This window comes from Telopea speciosissima, chromosome 3, assembly GCF_018873765.1.
Source record: "Telopea speciosissima isolate NSW1024214 ecotype Mountain lineage chromosome 3, Tspe_v1, whole genome shotgun sequence".
Lineage (NCBI taxonomy): Eukaryota > Viridiplantae > Streptophyta > Magnoliopsida > Proteales > Proteaceae > Telopea > Telopea speciosissima.
In genome coordinates, this window is record NC_057918.1 from 10,933,703 (window position 1) to 10,953,729 (window position 20,027).

Below are 20,027 nucleotides of genomic sequence, written 5' to 3' on the forward strand. Positions count from 1 at the left end.
GGGGAAGGTGTTATACTTCAATTGTTTCGTGAGTGTATTATCTGCATCTAGTTTCTTTCAATCATAACAAACAATTACCTTGAAGTTTCCTTATCCAATGTTCACTCGTCATAATCTCTGTTATCCTTTCTAGATATGCCCAGCTTCCTTTCGAAAGGAGTATGGTTCCTGGGCTCTAATTCTGAAAGCATTAGACTGATTTCTTCACTCAGTTTAGTTTCTGAGTGACAAGAAGCAGCAGCAGCAAGCCGAGAAGCAAAAACAGGAGGTTGTTCTGGCAATTCTTGTATCAAGTTTCTACCTTCATCACGTCGCCCTGTTTGACCCAAAAGATCAATCATGGAACTAAAATGTATGGTAGTCAGGCTCAAACCATAATCCCTACTGATGGTCCTAAAGATTTTGCGTCCTCACCAACACGGCTATTGGGGCTGCATATAATTCTAGTTAAAGTAGCCAAATTTGGTTCCAAAACCACTTCTTTCATCATGTTGAATATTTTAAGTGCAGATTCTATTTCCCATTCCTCTCATTACCCAGAAATCATTGCATATCACTACAAGAAATATGATTTTTGCCGACGGTAGAAATAGAGTTTCGTGGCCAAATATGATTTTCGATGACGGTTAGTTTATTACCGTCGCCCTATATAATTTGGGCGGCGGTGTACAATTTTCCGTCGTGAAAAATATAATAGAACGACGGTTTATATTTATTCGTCGGTAAAAATAAAATTAAGCGACGGTTTATAATTTTTTGTAGCAAAATATAATATTGGGCGACGGTTTACATTTAACCGTCGGCGAAAATGGAATTGGGGCGACGTTCACGGATTAACCGTCGTCGAAAATATAATGGGGGCAACGTTTTATAACTATTCATCGTTGAAATTGAATATGGGCGACGCTTTATACCTATCCATCGTTGAAAATACGTTACCAAAAAAAAAAAATCGTTGAAAATATATTTTGGACGACGTTTTTTAGTTATCCGTCGTGGAAAATAGAATTTAGACTACGGTTGGATTCTTACCGTCGTCGAGGAGTAGCTTTTAACTTGGCAATTTTCCTCTTCCCGCTTTTCTTTCTCTTAAACCCAAACAACACCCATTATTCCCTCACAAAATCCCGCCATTCTCTCCTATCACTCTCCCCCCGAACTTACGCTCTCTCACTACTCAATCTCTCAAACCCTAATATCTCTATAGCCATAATCAGAAGTTCAGAACCCTATTTTCCCCCTCTATTGAAAATCCCTGTGCTCTATTATTCACTCAATCTCTCTCAAATCTTTCTCAATCGCTCTAATCCTCTTTCAATCTCTATTCCATTGCTCCACCGCTCCACCAGGATAAGGAGATAACGACGGAACCGGCGGGCTTGAAGTTGAATGCATCGGTACCAGGTATTATTTTTAATCCCATTTTCATCGCCCGTGTAAAAGAGGAGAGTAGAAGAGTAGAAGACTTTGAATAGCTAATGTCTTGTTATTCATCATCAGGGGAAGAAGGAGACGAGGAACCGACGCTGTGAGAGTTGGAGATTTCAGCCTCACTCTGCATTTTGCGATTTCATCATCTGAGAGACGGAGTTCTGGGGAAATCTTTTGCGCTATATTTGTTCTTTGATCATCTGAGATACTTTGGTGTCTATGTGTCTCCTTTAATCTTTTTCTCATATTCCAGATTTTAATGCATTTTATAGATTTCATAAAACTCTGTTCACAGAAAATCAAATCCTATTTGAATGACAGTTATGCTTGCCAATTTTCATTACCCTGGAGTGCTTTGAGTGACAAGCTTTATCAAATTTTCTGTGCAGTTATGTAATATGCTGCTTTTTTCTTCTCTTTTATCCAAAAGAAATACAAGCCAGGCATAAGTTGTAGCTCTTATAGCGGCACATTCAACCCTATATTTGTGAGATGGGAAATCAAAAGTTCTATTCAAGTTGTTTGTTGTTTCAAGTTGTATGAAACTATTTTAATTCTAATGTCTTTCAACTATTGCTACTAGAATTTTCAGTGTTTAAATTGATTGGATATTCAACTTGCATTTACACTTTGATTGTATCTGACTTGGCCATAGATGGTGCATGGTGCTGCAAGTCTGCCACATGGTACTGGACAGGTGACCTTCAATTTTCCTTTGTTCATTAAAAGGAAATATATTGCTTATTAGATTGTCCGGATAGCTGTGTTTGCTAAAGGAGCAGCTGCAGATGAAGCTAGAGCTGCAAGGGTTGATATAGTTGGAGCAGATGAGCTTATTGAGGGAATCAAAAATAGTAATTTGCATACTCCAATATATGAAATCTCTGATCTCTGATAAATAAACCACTGAGAACTGAGAGGGAGAACTTTCCCTTTCAATTTATATATTATGACTGTCATAATACCTTGCCTTAATTTTTTAACACTATTATTTACATCCTTACGATAAACGATATCATACCAGTAGGATCTAGAATGAGAATTGAGACCATGTAGAGAGAAAACAAAATTTGCTGTTTTTTGGCTATCACCAAGTCACTGTTACTTATCATGTTATCTCACTATATAATATTTTCTCTAATTTGAACTATATCTTAACTTATAAAACTTCTCAACTTGGATTCTTGCAGGTGGTGGAAACTCAATTTTGATAAGTGTATTGGGATGCCCATTTTCATGCCCCGTCTTGGAAAGGTATGGGATTTTTTATACTATTTATATTATGTATAACCAAATCAACTAGTACTTCTCTTCAAATAAAGGTTTTGATCTTCCTGTTACAGATAGCAAGAATTCTTGGACCACGTGGTTTGATGCCAAACCCCAAAGTGAGTTATCCACTTGTTGATATTGAATGGATGTAAACATATGGATCGATCGCAATGCCCTTAATTATTTTCTTCCTGCTACATAGCTAGTTTCGGTGACCGGTGATATTCTTGGGGCGTGCAAGAAGGTGAGACGTGGTCGTATTGATTTTAAAATTGACAAAACTGCCATTGTGCATGTGGGCCTTGGGAAGGTATGATTACTGATATACCATTTTTAATTGCATAGTTAAATTCAATTTTATTATCGCAGTGGGTGAATGTACTGTGTGATTAGTAAGCTTGTTAGCCTGCAGTGAGCCACTTCTTTGGTATGGTTGAATGTCAGTTCTGGCATGTCTTAATTCATTTAATGTGATTTATTATATAATAACATCAGCAAATATATAGAGGGAAAGAAAAATTAAAGTCTTACTATATTCTGTTGCCCAAACCTTGTTCTGTGTTGACCATATGTAGGACAATCACAGGATACCCAAATTTGATAGAAATTTGATCTAATAATAGGGTGCCACAATGGTAGTATCTCCAATAGTTGCAACTAATGCAGCCTCGACCAAACTAGGTAGTCGATTAGGTAAAAATATTCTAAAGCTGCGCTGTTTTGCAGGGGAAGACTAGTAGCTTGAGGGTTGTAGGATTAGTTTAGTGCTAGGGTTGGAATTAATGATGGGTGATGGGTAAGTTTGGATGGTAGAACTAGAGCTTTAGGTGAATAACAACAATGGTTTAGGGGACTTGAATAATTTCATGAACTGGGTTTTAGAAAATAAATAGGTGAAAAACACTCCAATCGGTGTCTAAGGTTGATGTGAGCAGGTTAGGGGTTTTGTTGCATAGTGGTTTGATGGAGACAACATGGGGAATGATGGTTGATTATGTTATTGGGAACCTAGATTAGGTTGCCATAATGGTAAATAGAAACTAGAAGTGCAAGATAAGCAGAAAAGAGATAATGCCTAGGAAATAGGAATCCACCTACAGAGAGACCGACTCCACAACAATTTATTGATACTAATATTCTTGCTTGGGTTACCAACCTTTATATGGTTGCCTGCTGTGACTGAATAGTAAATAGTTGCTAAACTTCTTAACAGGCAGAGATGTTCATGACTCTTTCTGTACAAAGCAAACCATGCATATTTGCAGCTGTCGCTTTGGTTTTTATTTTAATAGTTGGTTATTTTGTTGATTTCTTGTTCATCATATTTTTTCCTTTTGCCTGCAGAGAGTAGACTTTTGGATGTGCATCAAAGGCGTTTGTCAAGCTATGTTGGCACTTTAGCTTGGAGAGCACGTGAAGCAGATGGAGCAACTGATGCCAAACTACTTAAAGAGCTTTACCGCCGAAGTGATCCAGAAGGAGTGATAAGACTATTTGAAAGTCAACCTTCACTACATTCCAATCCCTCCGCACTTGCTGAATATGTTGAGGCATTAGTTAAAGTAGATAGGCTGGACGAAAGTGAATTACTCAAAACATGCAGAGAGGTGGGTTAGGAACTGTTCCATTCTTTTTGTTGTGAGGATTTTGATCCGCACTCTCATGTCTTATTGATGATTGTTGATGGTTTAATATGCTGACCTTTCTATTAACAAAATAGTGACATATGTAGCTTGTAGATATTTTTATTTTAGTTTGTGGTTTGTTTATTACATGAGAGGATGGCTGCTTGAGTGCTTGTGTATCTATATATCGTAGATTGTTGGTGAGTGTTTGTAGAGGATATCTGATGCAGGAACACTTCCTTGGACTAGCCCAAACTCGATGGGGAGCCCAGATGGAGATGAATCGGGTCCAAATTTAGTTTTCATTTAGTAGGATATCAAAGTTTATTTATTTATGTAGATCTAGATTTATCATTTGGATTTCTTGTCATCTTTTGTTTTACTTTAGGCAGTGGTAGAGTTTGATTTAGTGTTTGTTTCATTTTTAGTCTAGATATGAGTCTTTATTTTCCTATTTAAATACAAGGTTGTAACCAATGAAAGTTGCAGTTTTTTGAAAGATAGAATTTTGGTGTGGTGCATCTACTGGCTGTGTGGCTGCCTTCTCCTTCTTCTCTAGCCATCTTAGCTGTTCTATTCTTCTTCTTTCTTCAACCCTACTCTGTTGTAGTGGTACTAACAGTACCCTTATTTTAATTTTGATCTTTCTCCTCCCTTACTTGTCCCTTCTCAGATCTTAGGAATATGAAGCCCTTTCATAGGTGGATATGGTTTGCCACTTCTTAGTGTCAAGATGATGACTTGTCAAGATGATCCCTTTTTGTTTATTTTAGTCCTTCAAAGGATTTTAACTTATTTGTAATTTGTTCATCTATGTTTCCTTCAGGTGCAATGAAGTTAGAAGTTAGAAAGTTCCAACTATGAAATTCGAAAGGATGGAGATTGGAAGGAGGACTAGATTATGATGTTCTTGATCTGCAGTGTGGAGAGCAACGGTGATGAAGTATTTTATTGGAAGGAGTATTAGATTATTATGTTCCTTTGGCTAGAAACTTTTTCTCTTTGGGTTGTTTTTTGTTGGTGTTTTGGTTATAACAACATTGGTGGAGAGTTGATTGAAAGTGAATTTTAAAGGAATCCTTTTGAGTTTGTGTTAATGGAAAGCAATGCATTAATGCAATGTTTATATGGATTTTGTAGTTAATGGTTTTTCTTTTAGGGAATGAATATTATATATAGATGTAGATTACAGGTGAAAATTTCCCTTTCTGAATTACAAGCAATGAATACCCTATAATAAATAGGGGGGAAAAAAAAAAAGAGGCTTTTTGGCGACGGTAAACATATGACCGTCGCTAAAGATTCATTTTTACCGACGGTTATTTAAATGTCCGTCATATAAATTAGATTTTTCCTGACGGTATACCAAAGACTGTCACCTAATATTTACATTTATAGTGACGATTAAAACCGTCGTAAAACATAAATTTTTAGCGACGGAAAAGTATGTGTCGCCAAAAATATATTTTTAGCGACAGAAACACTAAACGTCGCCAAAAAGATATTTTTAGTGACGGAAACGTAAAGCGTCGCCAAAAATAATATTGCTAGACGGGAGCAGTTTTACCGTCGTTATTTTCCCCGACATCACTTTAGCCGACGGACTGGCGACGGTTAAAATTACCGTCGCCAATATTTTTAGCGACAGAAAACTATTTTTGACGACGGTTTATTACCGTCGCGAAAAATCATATTTTTTGTAGTGTATGATGCTTGGATCATCAGTTCTTCCTACCTGATCAAAAATATTGAGCCCAGAAGAACAGCCACTTTTCATGTACATATGTATCACTTAGGGCAGTGCAGGTCATTTCATCAGATCACCGTTGACACCAGTCCTGATTATGTGTCCATGGATCTTTTTCCCCATGGGAGACAATGAAACCTGCCTACCTAATCGGTGTTCTGAAAGGTCTGAACAAACTAAGAGAATGCAAACAAAAGTAAATGGACTAGATTCCATGCCCAGGATTCCCTCATTTTCTTAAACACATTGAGGACTATACGAGTCAGCCCACCTGCAGGAGACCTGACATCAGAAAATTGAATCTCGCAACATTCTTATAAGGAAACCCATTGAACATCCTCATAGCCAGGACAACGGATTTGCACGCTATGCTCCATGGTTTCAAAGGTAATCCACATCAAGTATAGTGAAACACTTCGTTTTTTACAAGGGGGGAGGGGGGATAGAGAGGGGGAAAGGTATCAGCCAGGAGACTCGAACTCAAGACCCCCTAGTGAGCATGGGTATGAAGCGCACCACGGTTCACCATAACGCTTCTCTCAAATACTCATTTTTGTGTAAAAAAAAAATCCAAATTTGATAGCGTTTAGGAAAGCCAAATCCTTTGAGACAATTCTTTGAACACCATGATAGCATCTACCGAGAGGTGAAGGTTCATGTACATGTCCCTGAGAGTGGCAGTGTTGAGCTTTCCATAATTCACAGGCTTTGAGGAGAGAGGGATATGTGAAATTGTCAGCAGAGTGCAATTGAGAGAACAACGAGAGTGATTCTCTGGAGATCAGGAAGCAAAAACCTTCTATACATTTATCTAGAGTATGAAGAAAATGGATTCTGTGAATTCCACTGCTTAAACGAATAGTAGTTCTTGGCACAATAACTAAATCCTCTGTTGAATACCCTCATCAAAAGGACGGGGGAAGGCGGCTTAGGAACAATGTATTAAATACAATAGCCTTTATGAATAGAGCAATAAACAAAAAAGAATCAGAAATTACTAAAAATTAGATCAGTTAAAAATTTGACAATCCCTTCGGGTACCTCTGCAAAAGACACTACTTTGATAGTTTCTACTCAGGACACTTTTAGAAGCTCGTGAAAAGCCTCCTGTGGTATATCAACAGACCCTACACGTTTCATGCGCTTCTTTCCTTCCTTCTGCTTCTCCAGCAGTTTCCTCTTTCGAGTAACATCACCACCATAGCACTTTGCAAGAACATTCTTCCTCATTGCCGATATCCTGGAAAACAAGAGGAGCTATGTTACAATTCCATTGTTCATGAAAGCAACTGAATCCAGAATATAACAGAACTAATCAACATTAAGTATATATTTGTTACAATTCCAATGTCCATGAAAGCAACTGAATCCAGATTTGCTACAAAAAATTGGTGGACACATGGTCTATGTTCTCCAGCCTTAGTTTTTCTTGAAATAAATAGCACGAATATTGCCTGCTTCAGTGCATGTGTGTGTACCCATGTGTGTATGCTTTCGGGCCTGGATTCAGAAAGTCTTGCTCCAGAATTTCAATTCCTTTAAAGACAATTATGAATTCTTTCTGGTTTCTGAGTACTGAAAGCACACACTCATCACCTGCTTCCTACACTACTTCAGAAGAGTTCGGTCATAAAAGAAGGAAGATTATGTTTTGAGTCCACATCAGCAAAGATGGAGATCAATATACTCAAGCTCTACATGTATCTCCAGGTACTCACCATATATCGTCAGCTACCACAGAAGCAAATAGAAAGCACAAGGAGGCTCTGTCTGGTGAGAAATGGTTCATGCCATCTTTCCATCTAGTTTCATTCTTGTGATTGGCAGCAGCCATTCTTCAAGCAGAGTAACTGTTAGGTATAAGAAGCACAGAGAGACATCTCTAGAAATTTCCGGTCCATTTCTACCCCATCAGAGAGAAACTATACCCTCAATATCCTCAGTTGGACCAGCTCTCTCGTCACAATTTCAAATTTCCTATGGTTTCAAGGCAGCAAACTTAGAATCCATCCTCCCCTAACGTAGCATGTGGACATTATTTAATATGCTAAAGCCACTTCATTTTCTCATCAGTGATCTCTTCTGTTTTTTCCTAGGGGAGGGAGGAGATTAATATCATTCATAGGTCAAAACAGCACCTTTACTTCAATCTATATTCCGAAGGAATATATCACTCAACACTTCCCCATCATTTTCTTTTGGATTTTCTCGGACAGTTCATATTTCTAGTTTTACCTAATTTTTAGTTTAACATCATTTGTTATTCAATTCCAACATCAAAACATCTCTTTATCAACAAGGTGTTCTTATCTCATAAAGAACAGGACCTAATTTGTTCTTATCTCATCCTTTGTTTGATCATTTTGTGCTTAAAATTTAATAATCTGCTGTCTAAGCATCCACATTTCAGACCTGGGTATAATTGTGCCCAACCCCGCCCCCCTCTTTTTCCTAGGTCTGTTTTATTTATTTCTGTTGAAAGTATTTTGTATGCATCAGATAGCTTCTGCATCCTCTCTGACCAGTAATTTATGGGTCCTCACCATGCGAAGCATAACGAAGCACCTTTTTGAACACATGGAAAATTCATCTACAAATTTACTTTAATTGATTCGCAAGCAAGCCAACAAAAATTGCATAAGCTAATTAACCATTACATCCAGTTCTGAAAGAACAGATCCAAATTAATCCATAGAAAATTACAAAAAAAGAAAAAAAGTCTAAGCTACCATCTTGTAGACAGTAAAGATCATTAGCCAAACGAAGGAACCATAGATGTGAAGTAAATGCAGGGGGTGGTGAGACCCACTGGCTTATGCATGATACCTGGGAGCAAACAGTTGATCATAACCATCAAATAAAGCGCATTCTTTCAACACTGACAATAATGGAAAAGGTCTTAAAGACATCAATGGTGACTGTCAAAATAAAAATCTGCCAAACAACTCAAATTTGGTGTAGATTTTCAAGGTGGGTTTTGCCATTGCAAGACCATATTTACAATCTACAGAATAGTTGTTCTAAATTTCTTGTTGAACAACATAATTAAATCCAACTGTGAAGATAGAGCTTACTCCAAGCTTTTCCAGAAAACTAAAGACTTACGTTTCCCTTGCTACAATCTTTGATCCAATAGCAGCTTGTATTGTAATCTCAAACATTTGCCTGTTTTTCAAAACTATAAATATCAGAAGAAATTATGTTTCACCAAAAGAATCTACTAAAGAGTAAGTGAAAAGTGTAAAGCTTCCACTTTGACTTGGCATAGCCATGCTAAACCTGTCTATAAATTTCTTCAGTTTTTCCACCAGCTCACGACCAACTCGCTGTGCTTTCAGATTGTGAACAATGGTGGCCATAGCGTCAACAGGTTGTCCATTCAAGAGGATATCAAGCTTCACCAGATCAGACTTTAAATACCTGTTAAACATTACATTGACAAACTTAGTGTCAACTTGAGTGTTCACAGAAAAAAAAATGACCACTGAAAACAAGGTTCAAAGTCAGCAGATACAGAAATCTAAGTACACATTTGAACATTTCAAATGCATAGTCCTCCCTGGTTTTCATTGGAGACCAACAGTTAATGCTGCCTCTGAAATATCACATAAAGGAAATCTACCTCAGGGGTTTGAGTCGTCACATGAAAACCCAAGGAAGATCAGAAGGCATCACTTTCATAACTGTTAGAACCCAAACCGTATGCCTCTTAGTTCAACCACCACATTCATCTAGAGTAGTCCATTGTTATGTTACTACACTTTCAGTATTTGAAACTTACTGACATGCGGTATGTGTGTGCATTGACAGAGACCTGAGAGAGAGAGATAACACTTACTCTGCATCCTCATAATCGAATGATGCATATCCAGATGTTATACTCTTCAATTCATTGTAGAAATCCACAACAATTTCCCTCAATGGTAGCCGATACTTCATGAAAGCCCGCTGACTGCATAATGAAACTCGGATAAGATCAAAATGGTGGTCATCTTACAGTCTACAAAAGCATAAAGATATGGCAAAGGTGTTATACAGACAATAGTTCCTTCCTAAAAAAAAAAAATCTGGAAACAAGGTGTACATGCAAGGATCATGTTCCACCACTGAATGGGCTCCAACAGGCAATCTCCCAAAAATAAGAAATCAGATGACATCAACTTAACTAAGCCTAGAGTTCATGACATCGAAATATCCCAAATATCTGATCTTCCTTAGTCAAAAACGTGGAATGTAGTCCAGAGAGAGGTAGAACAGATGAGTGAAACCATCAAATGGTGCATCAGGACCCCGTACATATCACATCACAAGTATCCATAATTTGTCTAGAAACTGCAATGTCTACAATATTTGACATTAAAAAGAAGTATCAATTGTTAAGTTGTACCTATCAATGAATGAATACTCCAATTGCTCTCCTCTCCGTTCAGAGCAAAGGGTAATAACTGGTCCCACATACCTTTAAGCAGATAACAAATGAGGGGTGAATAAAGGAGTCTTTGCGTATTGCTCTAAATGAGTATGTCAAACAGAAAGGTGAAAGAGCTTACTCACTAGGAAAAATAATGGTGGCCATAACAGTTGGTTCCCAACATGCCGTTACACGTTTACCAGGATTGGATAACAGAGCAGCTGGATTCTGTACTTGCACTTTGCTAAGCAAGGGTCCCAAATTTGTATTGTTAAATGAAGCAGAATTCAGCCTTATCATTACAAAAGAGTAAACAAAATTATCCATCGGCATACCTTCCATCTGAATACTCGAATATATATGGTACAGTTGGAACAGTAGAAATGACACTAGCTCCATATTCCTATCATTCCATAACATGAGCATTGAGATCAGTAGCCAAGGAAAAAAAAGGGTTCTCAAAGCCATAGGTTATGAGTTCAAACTAATCAAAATTATGAATGTCCATTAGATTGTAATAGTTCAGCTTTTACTACATTTTATATCTACCAGCCACTTTCAGAGTCTCAGACCCCAAAATCTTGCACCATGTAGAAATTAAAGAGCATGATCTTGAATACTGTAAGTTGATTGAGCCCAACTATCTTGTCACCAAATTTATTGACTGACATACAAGGGGTTATATGTCCTTCATGTTTTGCGGAGGATATTCCTTTGTACTCTGATTCATTTATAGTTGTAGGGTTTAGAGTCTGGGGACTTTGGCTTTGTTTAACTTATGTTGTTGCAACAGTATATTGTACTGTCCATATCCTTTCATCAATAAATTGCTAATTATCAAAAAAGAAAAAGCTTGCTTGAGAATCCTTGGCATCAGTTACCACAATACAGGGACCAGGATCCATTAAGTGTTGAAACCAAGAAGATCTTGTGGGCCAAAGTTATCACATGATTTAAACGACCAACATATTCTGACCACTCAGCATACTGCTGGATAGCTACAATTATCTAATCATCTGAACAGAATTATAAATTCAAATGCAAGAGAAAAGATAGTGAATACTTGTTCAAGCCGCTGATGAAAGACATCCATATGAAGTAACCCTAAGAAACCACACCTGCAGAGGATATGCCAGTAAGCCTAATCAATCCTCAGCTCTTTCAAATGAAAACAGGTTGAAATTTTGAAATAATTAAAGCTAGGTTCCATCATAAGCAGCCATTCATACCTGAAACCCAGGCCGAGTGCTGTGCTACTCTCTTTAGTAACAGAGACACTGGCATCATTGCATGTGAGTCTCTCTATTGCGTGGTTAAGAGCTTCAAAATCAGATCCATCCACAGGATAAAGACCAGAAAAAACCATATGTTTTGCAGGCTTGAAACCTGAAATATTACAAGTGCATATAAACCACATAGAAAATGCCATGGAAGTGACAGTTTTAGGACCAACTGCTCATCGTTATTGGTCCACAAAGCAGCAACAACCAAATAAAAGTATTGAAAATTGGTTCCATAACCACGTCACATTTATGAAAATCAATAACGAGTCATCCAGATGTCATGTAATTATGTAAATTCTCTCTCTTTGGAGAAAATGTATAGAATTAATGACGCAGCACGCAGATGGTAGTTAGTTACAAAGTAATTGTTTGAAACACTACCAATGCCATAACTTCCATTACCTGGAGGTACACATGAGATTGTATTAGCGCCAAGACACAACAACTTAACCAGTCTTAAACCAATGGCCAACAACCATATTCAAGGAAATACACTCACTCTAAAAATGTTCTTTATACATAGGTTAGGTGCTGCCAAGAAAGAAATGGATAGCCAACCACTAAAATAAGCTCCCAATACAGAGCCCTCACCAATGGAATCATTCAAACGCAACAGAGACAAATAGAAAATCAAGGAGACAAAGTTGTAAACTTAAGTTGTTGTAAACTAATGGAACTCAGCCCATTTGTTGCCTCCAGTGGATAGTCAGACATCTAATCAAATACAAGGCTGCACAACCGGAGTAAAAAAACAAACTCTTGCTAAGTTATGCTCATATGCATGATAGAATCTACATTGCTAGTTAAGTTGAGAGTACACACTCCAAGATGAAAGAGATATAAGAAAATTGATGCAGTACAAATATGCATGTAGGAGGAAGAAGGCAGGCCAGCAGACCATGGTTAAGGTCCTAGGCCAGAACCAGGCCCACAACAGTGGCCATGGTTCTGGCTCTGGTTCTGGTCCTTAACTAGGCCAGGCCGTGTGGACCAGGTTTGACTCTCGCATGACCTAGTGTGGGCCCCATATAGACAGGTGGTGTGGGAAAGATGGGAACTGCCAAGATCTTTGAGTTTCTATTTATCAAGTTACTATTTCCATTAGTTTCTATTTTCAAGTATTGCTACATGGTTATTAGCTAGGCTAAGTAGGAGTTTCTATTTCCATGTACTTTCTATTTCTCTTGTTTAGTTTTATTTTTTTAAACTTGCTTTGCAGCCAACCCACTCCCAACACCATAGGGAGTTTTGATTGTTGTAATGTTCGTATGCTCATTATAAATAAAGTGGAAGGGCCACAAGAGCCCATGATTTTGGTTGAAGCTATTTCTTGCTCTATGAGAGTGGTGAACTGTGGTGATTCAGTCCTAACCAAGGTGGTGAAGCCTAGGAGGGAGGGTGGTGGAAACCAAACTGCAGGCCATAGGTGGTGAAACCTATTGGTCATATCTTCTTTTTCCTTTCTTCCTCTTCTCTCTTGTGTTTTCTGTTTTATTCCCTGTTCATCAATATTCCAGCAACTAAGGGTCTCATCATGGGCAACTTCTAGGTTCACTATGATCCTGTTTTCTGTAGGTTTACTAGTCTTGATTTGTTTCACCCTACCATACCTCATCAATTGGTATTAGAGCTATGGGCAGTAGTGATCCACAGCCCTCCCAGCCCTTTAGTGTTGATGACAATTTCAATCACCTCATAGAGATGATAACACAACTTACAAAACGTGTCACTAACATAGAGAAGCAGTGTATGGAGCCTAATAATGTTAGTGCTAGACCTCGAGATGATGCACATGTGTATTCTAAAGCAAATACCTTCACAAGGACACAACGAGAACCTCAAAAGATAGTAGTACAGCCACCTCCTCCACAGCCGCAGCCTACTTTTGAGGACCATGTGTGTGCCTACTTTGAGGTGGGCACTCCCAACCGACATATCATGGATGACTACCACAAAGTTAGAGTTGAAAGAACACAATGATCGACACGATCCTCAGGTATTCTATGACTGGTTGTGTTGTTTAGAGGGTTAATTTGACTGGTTTAGTTTGACAAAGCCCAGGAAGTTACAACTTCCTCATGCTAAGTCGATCGGTCCCGCTTGTGAATGGTGGAGGAACCAAGAAAGGAAAATGCAAAGACTTGATGCTACCATCACTACATGGGGAGAGATGAAAGAGGCCTCGAAAGACAGATACTTATTCCAAAATTCTAAGGCACAGTTACGTGACAAGCTGAACTCCCTTTGACAAGGTGCCATACTGCCATGTCAGTAGCTGAGTACATGGATCAGCTTGACACCCTCGTTTCACGGACAGGAGTTGAGGACCATGATGAGCCAGCTGAAATCTCATTTCAGGTTGGGATTGAGACCGGACATTCGGGACAGAATTGGGTTGCTGACGTATTTGATTTGCAGGACTGTTTCCAGAAAGCACTATGGTCAAAGAAATTGTTGAAGTCTTCAACTACGCAGTTTGGTTTTCAAGCTAGGGAGGTAGAAGGGACCCTATAATTGATAGGCCCTCAGATCGACCATTCCCCGCTATTACATCCCATCACACTGATAACAAGGGAAAGGCCCCCATGATCAGGGGTAGCAAGACCCGATGTTTCCATTGTCAGTTTGGACATGTCTCAAAATTCTGCCCTTTGAAACAACAATTGAATGCAGTGGTTACTAACACTATTGAGGAGGACGATGAAGTGGCGGTAACCAAGCCATATCCACTTAATGATGATGCTAACGATTGTGACGAGGACATTCAAGGTGTCAATCTTATATTTCTTGACACTACCACTAATACTAAGGAAGAAAGCGACATTAAAGAAGGCAAGGAGCTTGGTACCATTAGAGAGATTGTGATGGAGGTTGACGCTATAGTTCCGGAAGATTCTACGGAAACACCCTTCACAATCGAAACCGAGCCAGAAGTAGAACACATCGAATTTGTAATTCCACCCATGTTCTTCGAGGAGAGGAAACCATGTCTTGAGGACTACATCCCTAACTATCGTGAGCTGCCAGAGTATTTGTATAGGCTAAAGTTGGACGTGCACCACACCAAACTTATTCCTAGACTTAAACTCGTGGACGAGTTTTTTCAAGATGGGGAGAGCTGATCAAGTACAGGAGGAAGAAGGCAGGCCAGCAGACCATGGTTAAGGTCCTAGGCTAGAACCAGGCCCACAAGGCCACAACAGTAGCCATGGTTCTGGTTCTGGTCCTTAACTAGGCCAGGCTGTGTGGACCAGATTTGATGCTCGCATGGCCTAGTGAGGGCCCCATATGGACAGGTGGCGTGGGAAAGTTGGGAGCTGCCAAGATCTTTGAGTTTCTATTTATCTAGTTGCTATTTCCATTAGTTTCTATTTCCATGTTTGCTACTTAGTTATTAGCTAGGCTAAGTAGGAGTTTCTATTTCCCTTGTTTAATTTTTTTTTCAATCAAACTTGCTTGGCAGCATAGTTGTCACGGTGTCTCGGCGAACCAAGGCGGTGGAGAGGGTCCAAATTTCAGGCGACACCAACTAGGTGACCAAAGCGCCCTAGGCGACCAAGGCGTCCTAGGCGCCTGGACGTCTAGGCATCGCCTAGTCGACACCTTGACAACTATGCTTGGCAGCCAATCTACACCCCACGCCATAGGGATTTTCTATTCTTGTAATGTTTTTATGCTCATTATAAATAAAGTGGAAGGGCCACAAGAGCCCACAATTTGGGTTGAAGCTATTTCTTGCTCTATGAGAGTGGTGAACTGTGGTGATACAGTCACAACCTAGGTGGTGAAGCCTAGGAGGGAGTGTGGTGAAACCCAACCGGAGGCCATAGGTGGTGAAACCTATTGGTAACATCTTCTTCTTCCTTTCTTCCTCTCCTCTCTTGTGTTTCCTCTTTTATTCCCTGCCCATCAATATTCCAGCAACTAAGGGTCTCATCGTGGGCAACTTCTAGGTTCACTGCAATTCTGTTTTCTGTAGGTTTGCTAGTGTTGATTTGTTTCAGGTTACCATACCTCATCAAAAATGAAAACACAAAATCAAGCTCCAAAATTTACGTGACTGAAGAATCCCTGCCATTTGACCTCCACTGGAAGTCATGGAATCCCTTGAAAGAGTTCACGGTCCAAATCTAAGACAAGCATTTTAAGTTCATTTCAGATTCAGAAGAGAGCACATTCTTTCGTCACTCGAAAATGTAGACCATTGATCAATATGAAAAGAAAATATATTTTGGAATCAAGCTTCCATGTACTAACATAACCCAATACAGTTGAGGACTATGCTAGAAAAAAGTTGGGATGGCCCCAACCTGTATCAATGAGATGCAAGACATCCAGTGCAACTTTTACTTTCATTATGTAATGGATTTGATGAAATCTAACTTGAAACTTCATGAGTTTCCAGTCTGCTCAAGGAAACCATTAGGAAATGCAAGTTGAATTTTATTTGGTAAATAATAAACAGCATGTGGAAGCATGTTAAGAAACCAGAGGGAGAAGGATGAACAGCAAAGCCAGTGACAGGTTGCCTCCTAAGCTTCCACTGCTTCAACTGCTCAATCCTTTCAGTCTTATAAAAAGAAACGAAATAAAATAAACCAATTAGATGATGTAGCTCCAGACTCCAGCTCCCAAATCACATTCAAACCTTGAACATTATAATTGAACACTGCAATGCAGTTAAAAATACGCCGACACCATTTACTAGGGATAAGGCTGAGTTGTTGTTGTTGTTGCAATGCAGTTAAAAATAGTAATAGGTATACCTGGAAGAGGCTCTACAACATTTCGAGTGTGACAAAGAGTATCTCCAACACGTGCCTCTTTGGTTGAACGCATACCACTAACAACATAACCCACTTGTCCAGTCAGAAGCACCCCAGTAGATGTGAGTTCGGGATGCATAATCCCGACATCCAGTACTTCATAAGCTTGTCCAGTTGCTGCAGATGAAATCTTATCCCCCTTACGCAAAGCACCATCAACAACTGCAACATGGCAGATTACTCCTTTGTACTCATCATAATAAGAATCCAGTAAAAGCATCCTTAGAGGTAAACTACTCTTCCCAGGAGGTGGAGGTATCCGCTCTATGACAGCAGGAAGAACATACTCCAGACCTTGACCAGTTTTTGCAGAAGTCAAAAGAGCAGCTTCAGGGTCAAGATCAAACATGGATTTCAGCTGGGCCTTAATCCGATCAGGGTCAGCGGTTGGCTGGTCAATTTTATTTATAACGGGAATTATGGTCAGGTTAGACTCGAAAGCAAGATAGAAGTTAGCAACCGTCTGAGCCTGAACACCTTGAGCAGCATCAACAACCAAAAGAGCACCCTGGCAAGCTGCAAGAGATCTTGATACTTCATAGCTAAAATCCACATGACCAGGTGTGTCAATTAGGTTTAGTAAGAAATATGGTGAATCTTGTGCATCAGTATTCAGAGGACATTGAAAATTATGCTTATAGAACATAGTTGCAGTCTGAGCTTTAACTGTGATTCCCCGTTCCCTCTCTACCTACAAGTGTTAGAAGATAATCCAAGAGTCATTATATAAGCAAGTAAATGAGATGAGATAGAGAAAATAGGATATTAAGCAAGATGATCATTTAATGTATTAAGAGAGATCACATATGGAAATTATAACTAACTCATAATCTCTGCCACATAAACTAAGTGCAGTACAGATTAAAATGTTGAGACGGGTAGTGGCAAGCCAAGGAAGTATAGAAATAGAAATGAATTTGTTCGAGAAAACTTAAGAAGTGCACCAATAGACGAGGATGAAGGAAGGTTAATTAAGATGATCCGGGCATGCAGAACAAAGACCACAGATAAAAGGTTAAACCGAAGGTAGTAGAAGGACAAGGGTCAGGCTGAAGATGACCTGGGTTTAAGTGAGTGCTTATGAGTTAACAGCTCCTAGTCCTAAAACCTTTGTTACAGACTTACAGTGGATTAGTGAAACAATGAGATGAGTTGTTTTAATTAAGACTATGAGAAAGACTAAGGTTTGGATGGTTGTTAATTACAGGGTATGGCCGCAATGCAGAAAGGAATGGAGAGGAGACTTTAGTTGGAATATGTGAAAGGAAACTTTGTAGGTTGTGGATGATGAAACAAATCAAAGTGAGCAAGAAGAAAAGGAAAAACTGTACAACAATAGGGCGGATGGCCTTTACAGCTATTATTTATCACAACAAATTAATAGATTAGCTGCCTCTTAATGCTTCAACTTCACTTGGTTTATTAAAGACAGAACCCCCAGAACCATCACACACACACACACACACAAAAAAAAGCCCAAGACCGACAGACAGGCTCCTGGTTTTCTGTGGAATAGGTTAAGACGTGCAGCTGATACTGGCTGGTGACCTTTCATGCAATGCCTTATGCATGAAATTGAGCACAAGAATGATCATATAACTTTTGCATTGCAGGTGGAAAGCATATCTGGAATTAATATATATTGGACTATTTGGAGTTTTTTGGGTACTTCCTCAAGACACATGGATGTAGTCTACTTCTTGCTTGATGCTTCTGATCTTTTTTCCACCCCAAGGTCAAATTTTGTGGAGAATGGTGCTTTTGGCCAATTAAAAGAGAGGGTGGGAGGATAGAGACAGAGCTTTTGGCCATTTTACAGCTTATAAAGCCTCTTTTTGGAGCTATCTGGTCATCTGTTGCAATTGATGATCGAAGAACAAGTTCTGCTGGCTGCTTCTATTTTCTCTAGTTTATATCTAGGTAACAAGGATACCGGTATACAAAATGGCACCTGCTGGGAAAATTATATAGGGCTCCATACAGAAAACAGAAGTGTTGGTGCTCAGCATGGATATTGATATGGGTTATCTGACAAAGCAGAATTTATAAAAAGAAAAATGAAGTGTCCTTGTTGCACAGTTTTGTATCAGGACAAATACATATCATACACATCACAAAAGGCTTGTACTTCTGCATCCTTGCGCTACTTAAAGTCACATCAAAGAACTCCTTTGCCTTTTCTATTTTTTTCTGAAAGAAATATTTATTGGAGAGAGATGAATCAATGAGTTCCATTTTTTACAAATTAAAATTTTAAGAGTTAAGTGTTAATGTATTAACACTTAAGGCTGCAAAAATTAACAATTACAATAACAATAATAATGATGATGCCTAAATGAAAATATAGAAAACACTTTACAAGGATTACTACAGTTCTCCTTTGATATTTCATTTCGTCATTCCAACAAATGGACACTCACAAATAAATTAGCTGTCGTACAGAGCTATAGAAACACGATTCTCAAAAAAATCATCTTCCCTTTAAATAAGAAGGAACCATCTTCCCTTTAAGCAGGTTCTACTTGAAGCAATAAGAAAACCAACCATGACCCTTTTCATTTGGCTACGAAGGAAACATCATATATCAAATCTCTCAGCTTCCAGTTCGACCAAGAAAAAGGTTTTTTTTTTTTTTTTTTTTTTTTTTTTGGGGGGGGGGGGGGAGCGGTTTGGGCGCGGTATACCTGCAATTTATCGAGGTACTGCGGCTGACCGTGACCTCTCTTAATCGTGCCCGTGAGCTCCAAAAGACGATCAGCGAGTGTAGACTTCCCATGATCAACGTGGGCAATGATAGAAAAATTCCGAATCCTTTCAGAAGGATACTGAATCAAATCCACGTTATTCTCCTTGGAAGTTCGGCGGGAATGAGAACAAAAGGCACGCCAACAACCAAGATAGCGCCAATCTAACTTAGACCCATAGAAATTTCCTCTAAATGTATCAGACAATGGACTAAAAGCAGAGGAACCATATAACAACGACGAGAGCCCCAGCGGTCGCAGTGTCCTTGAAGTTCGATTCAAAAACCCCATCTGTTGATTTCCACGAGACCTTAGCCAGGTGATGATTTAGGGTTTCCGTGGAGTTGCATTTGTGAAGTTTAAGAGGAAAGCTTTTGGGTAAAGACTAAAGAGAAGGCTCGGCTGAACTCTGGATTGCAAATTGAGATGTCTGCGTTAGTGTTGCCCTGAAGTCTGATAACTATCTATGCGAGTCGCAGTCTCGCAGATGCATGCGAGTGGAAATAGTATGGGCCTGGGCCGGCTTTCGACCTCTTGATTTGGGCCAGAACGTCGTATATATAACCAGGTTTTGCTCTGTCCTTGAATTTTGTTTTCCCCTGCTGTTCCCCTTTTTTTTTTTTTCCTGTATGTTTCTGTTGCCGCCAGAATCTGATCTACCACATAAGTGGGGAGACCTACTACACAC

General features: G+C 39.1%; 1 protein-coding gene across 2 annotated transcripts; it reads right to left on the bottom strand.

Annotated features, from left to right (window-relative positions):
- Nucleotides 1–6,852: 6,852 nt before the first annotated feature.
- Nucleotides 6,853–19,795, bottom strand: LOC122656215 (translation factor GUF1 homolog, mitochondrial). Of its 2 annotated transcripts, XM_043850690.1 has the most exons (12): nucleotides 19,750–19,795; nucleotides 19,280–19,715; nucleotides 16,536–17,286; nucleotides 11,716–11,872; nucleotides 11,550–11,604; nucleotides 10,822–10,889; nucleotides 10,626–10,730; nucleotides 10,463–10,534; nucleotides 9,914–10,027; nucleotides 9,355–9,495; nucleotides 9,181–9,240; nucleotides 6,853–7,315 (listed from the first exon to the last, which is right to left on the bottom strand). In XM_043850690.1, the coding sequence occupies exons 2-12, from the start codon at nucleotides 19,628–19,630 to the stop codon at nucleotides 7,150–7,152; spliced, it is 2,040 nt and encodes a 679-aa protein (XP_043706625.1). In that variant the 5' UTR covers nucleotides 19,631–19,715; nucleotides 19,750–19,795; the 3' UTR covers nucleotides 6,853–7,149. The 2 variants fall into 2 exon arrangements, with proteins under 2 accessions (XP_043706625.1, XP_043706626.1); XM_043850691.1 differs by lacking the exons at nucleotides 6,853–7,315; nucleotides 9,181–9,240 and having other exon boundaries at nucleotides 9,360–9,490; nucleotides 9,911–10,027.
- Between the last annotated feature and the right edge of the window lie 232 nt (nucleotides 19,796–20,027).

What these genes read in the sequence shown, in the direction of transcription:
- LOC122656215 (XM_043850690.1), bottom strand. Translation starts at nt 19,630, where the DNA reads ATGGGGTTTTTGAATCGAACTTCAAGGACACTGCGACCGCTGGGGCTC. An exon ending in TTCGAGTATTCAGATGGAAG is followed by an intron (nt 10,731 to 10,821) that starts GTATGCCGATGG and finishes ACCCTTGCTTAG; the next exon opens with CAAAGTGCAAGTACAGAATC. An exon ending in CTGAAGAAATTTATAGACAG is followed by an intron (nt 9,241 to 9,354) that starts GTTTAGCATGGC and finishes TTTGAAAAACAG; the next exon opens with GCAAATGTTTGAGATTACAA.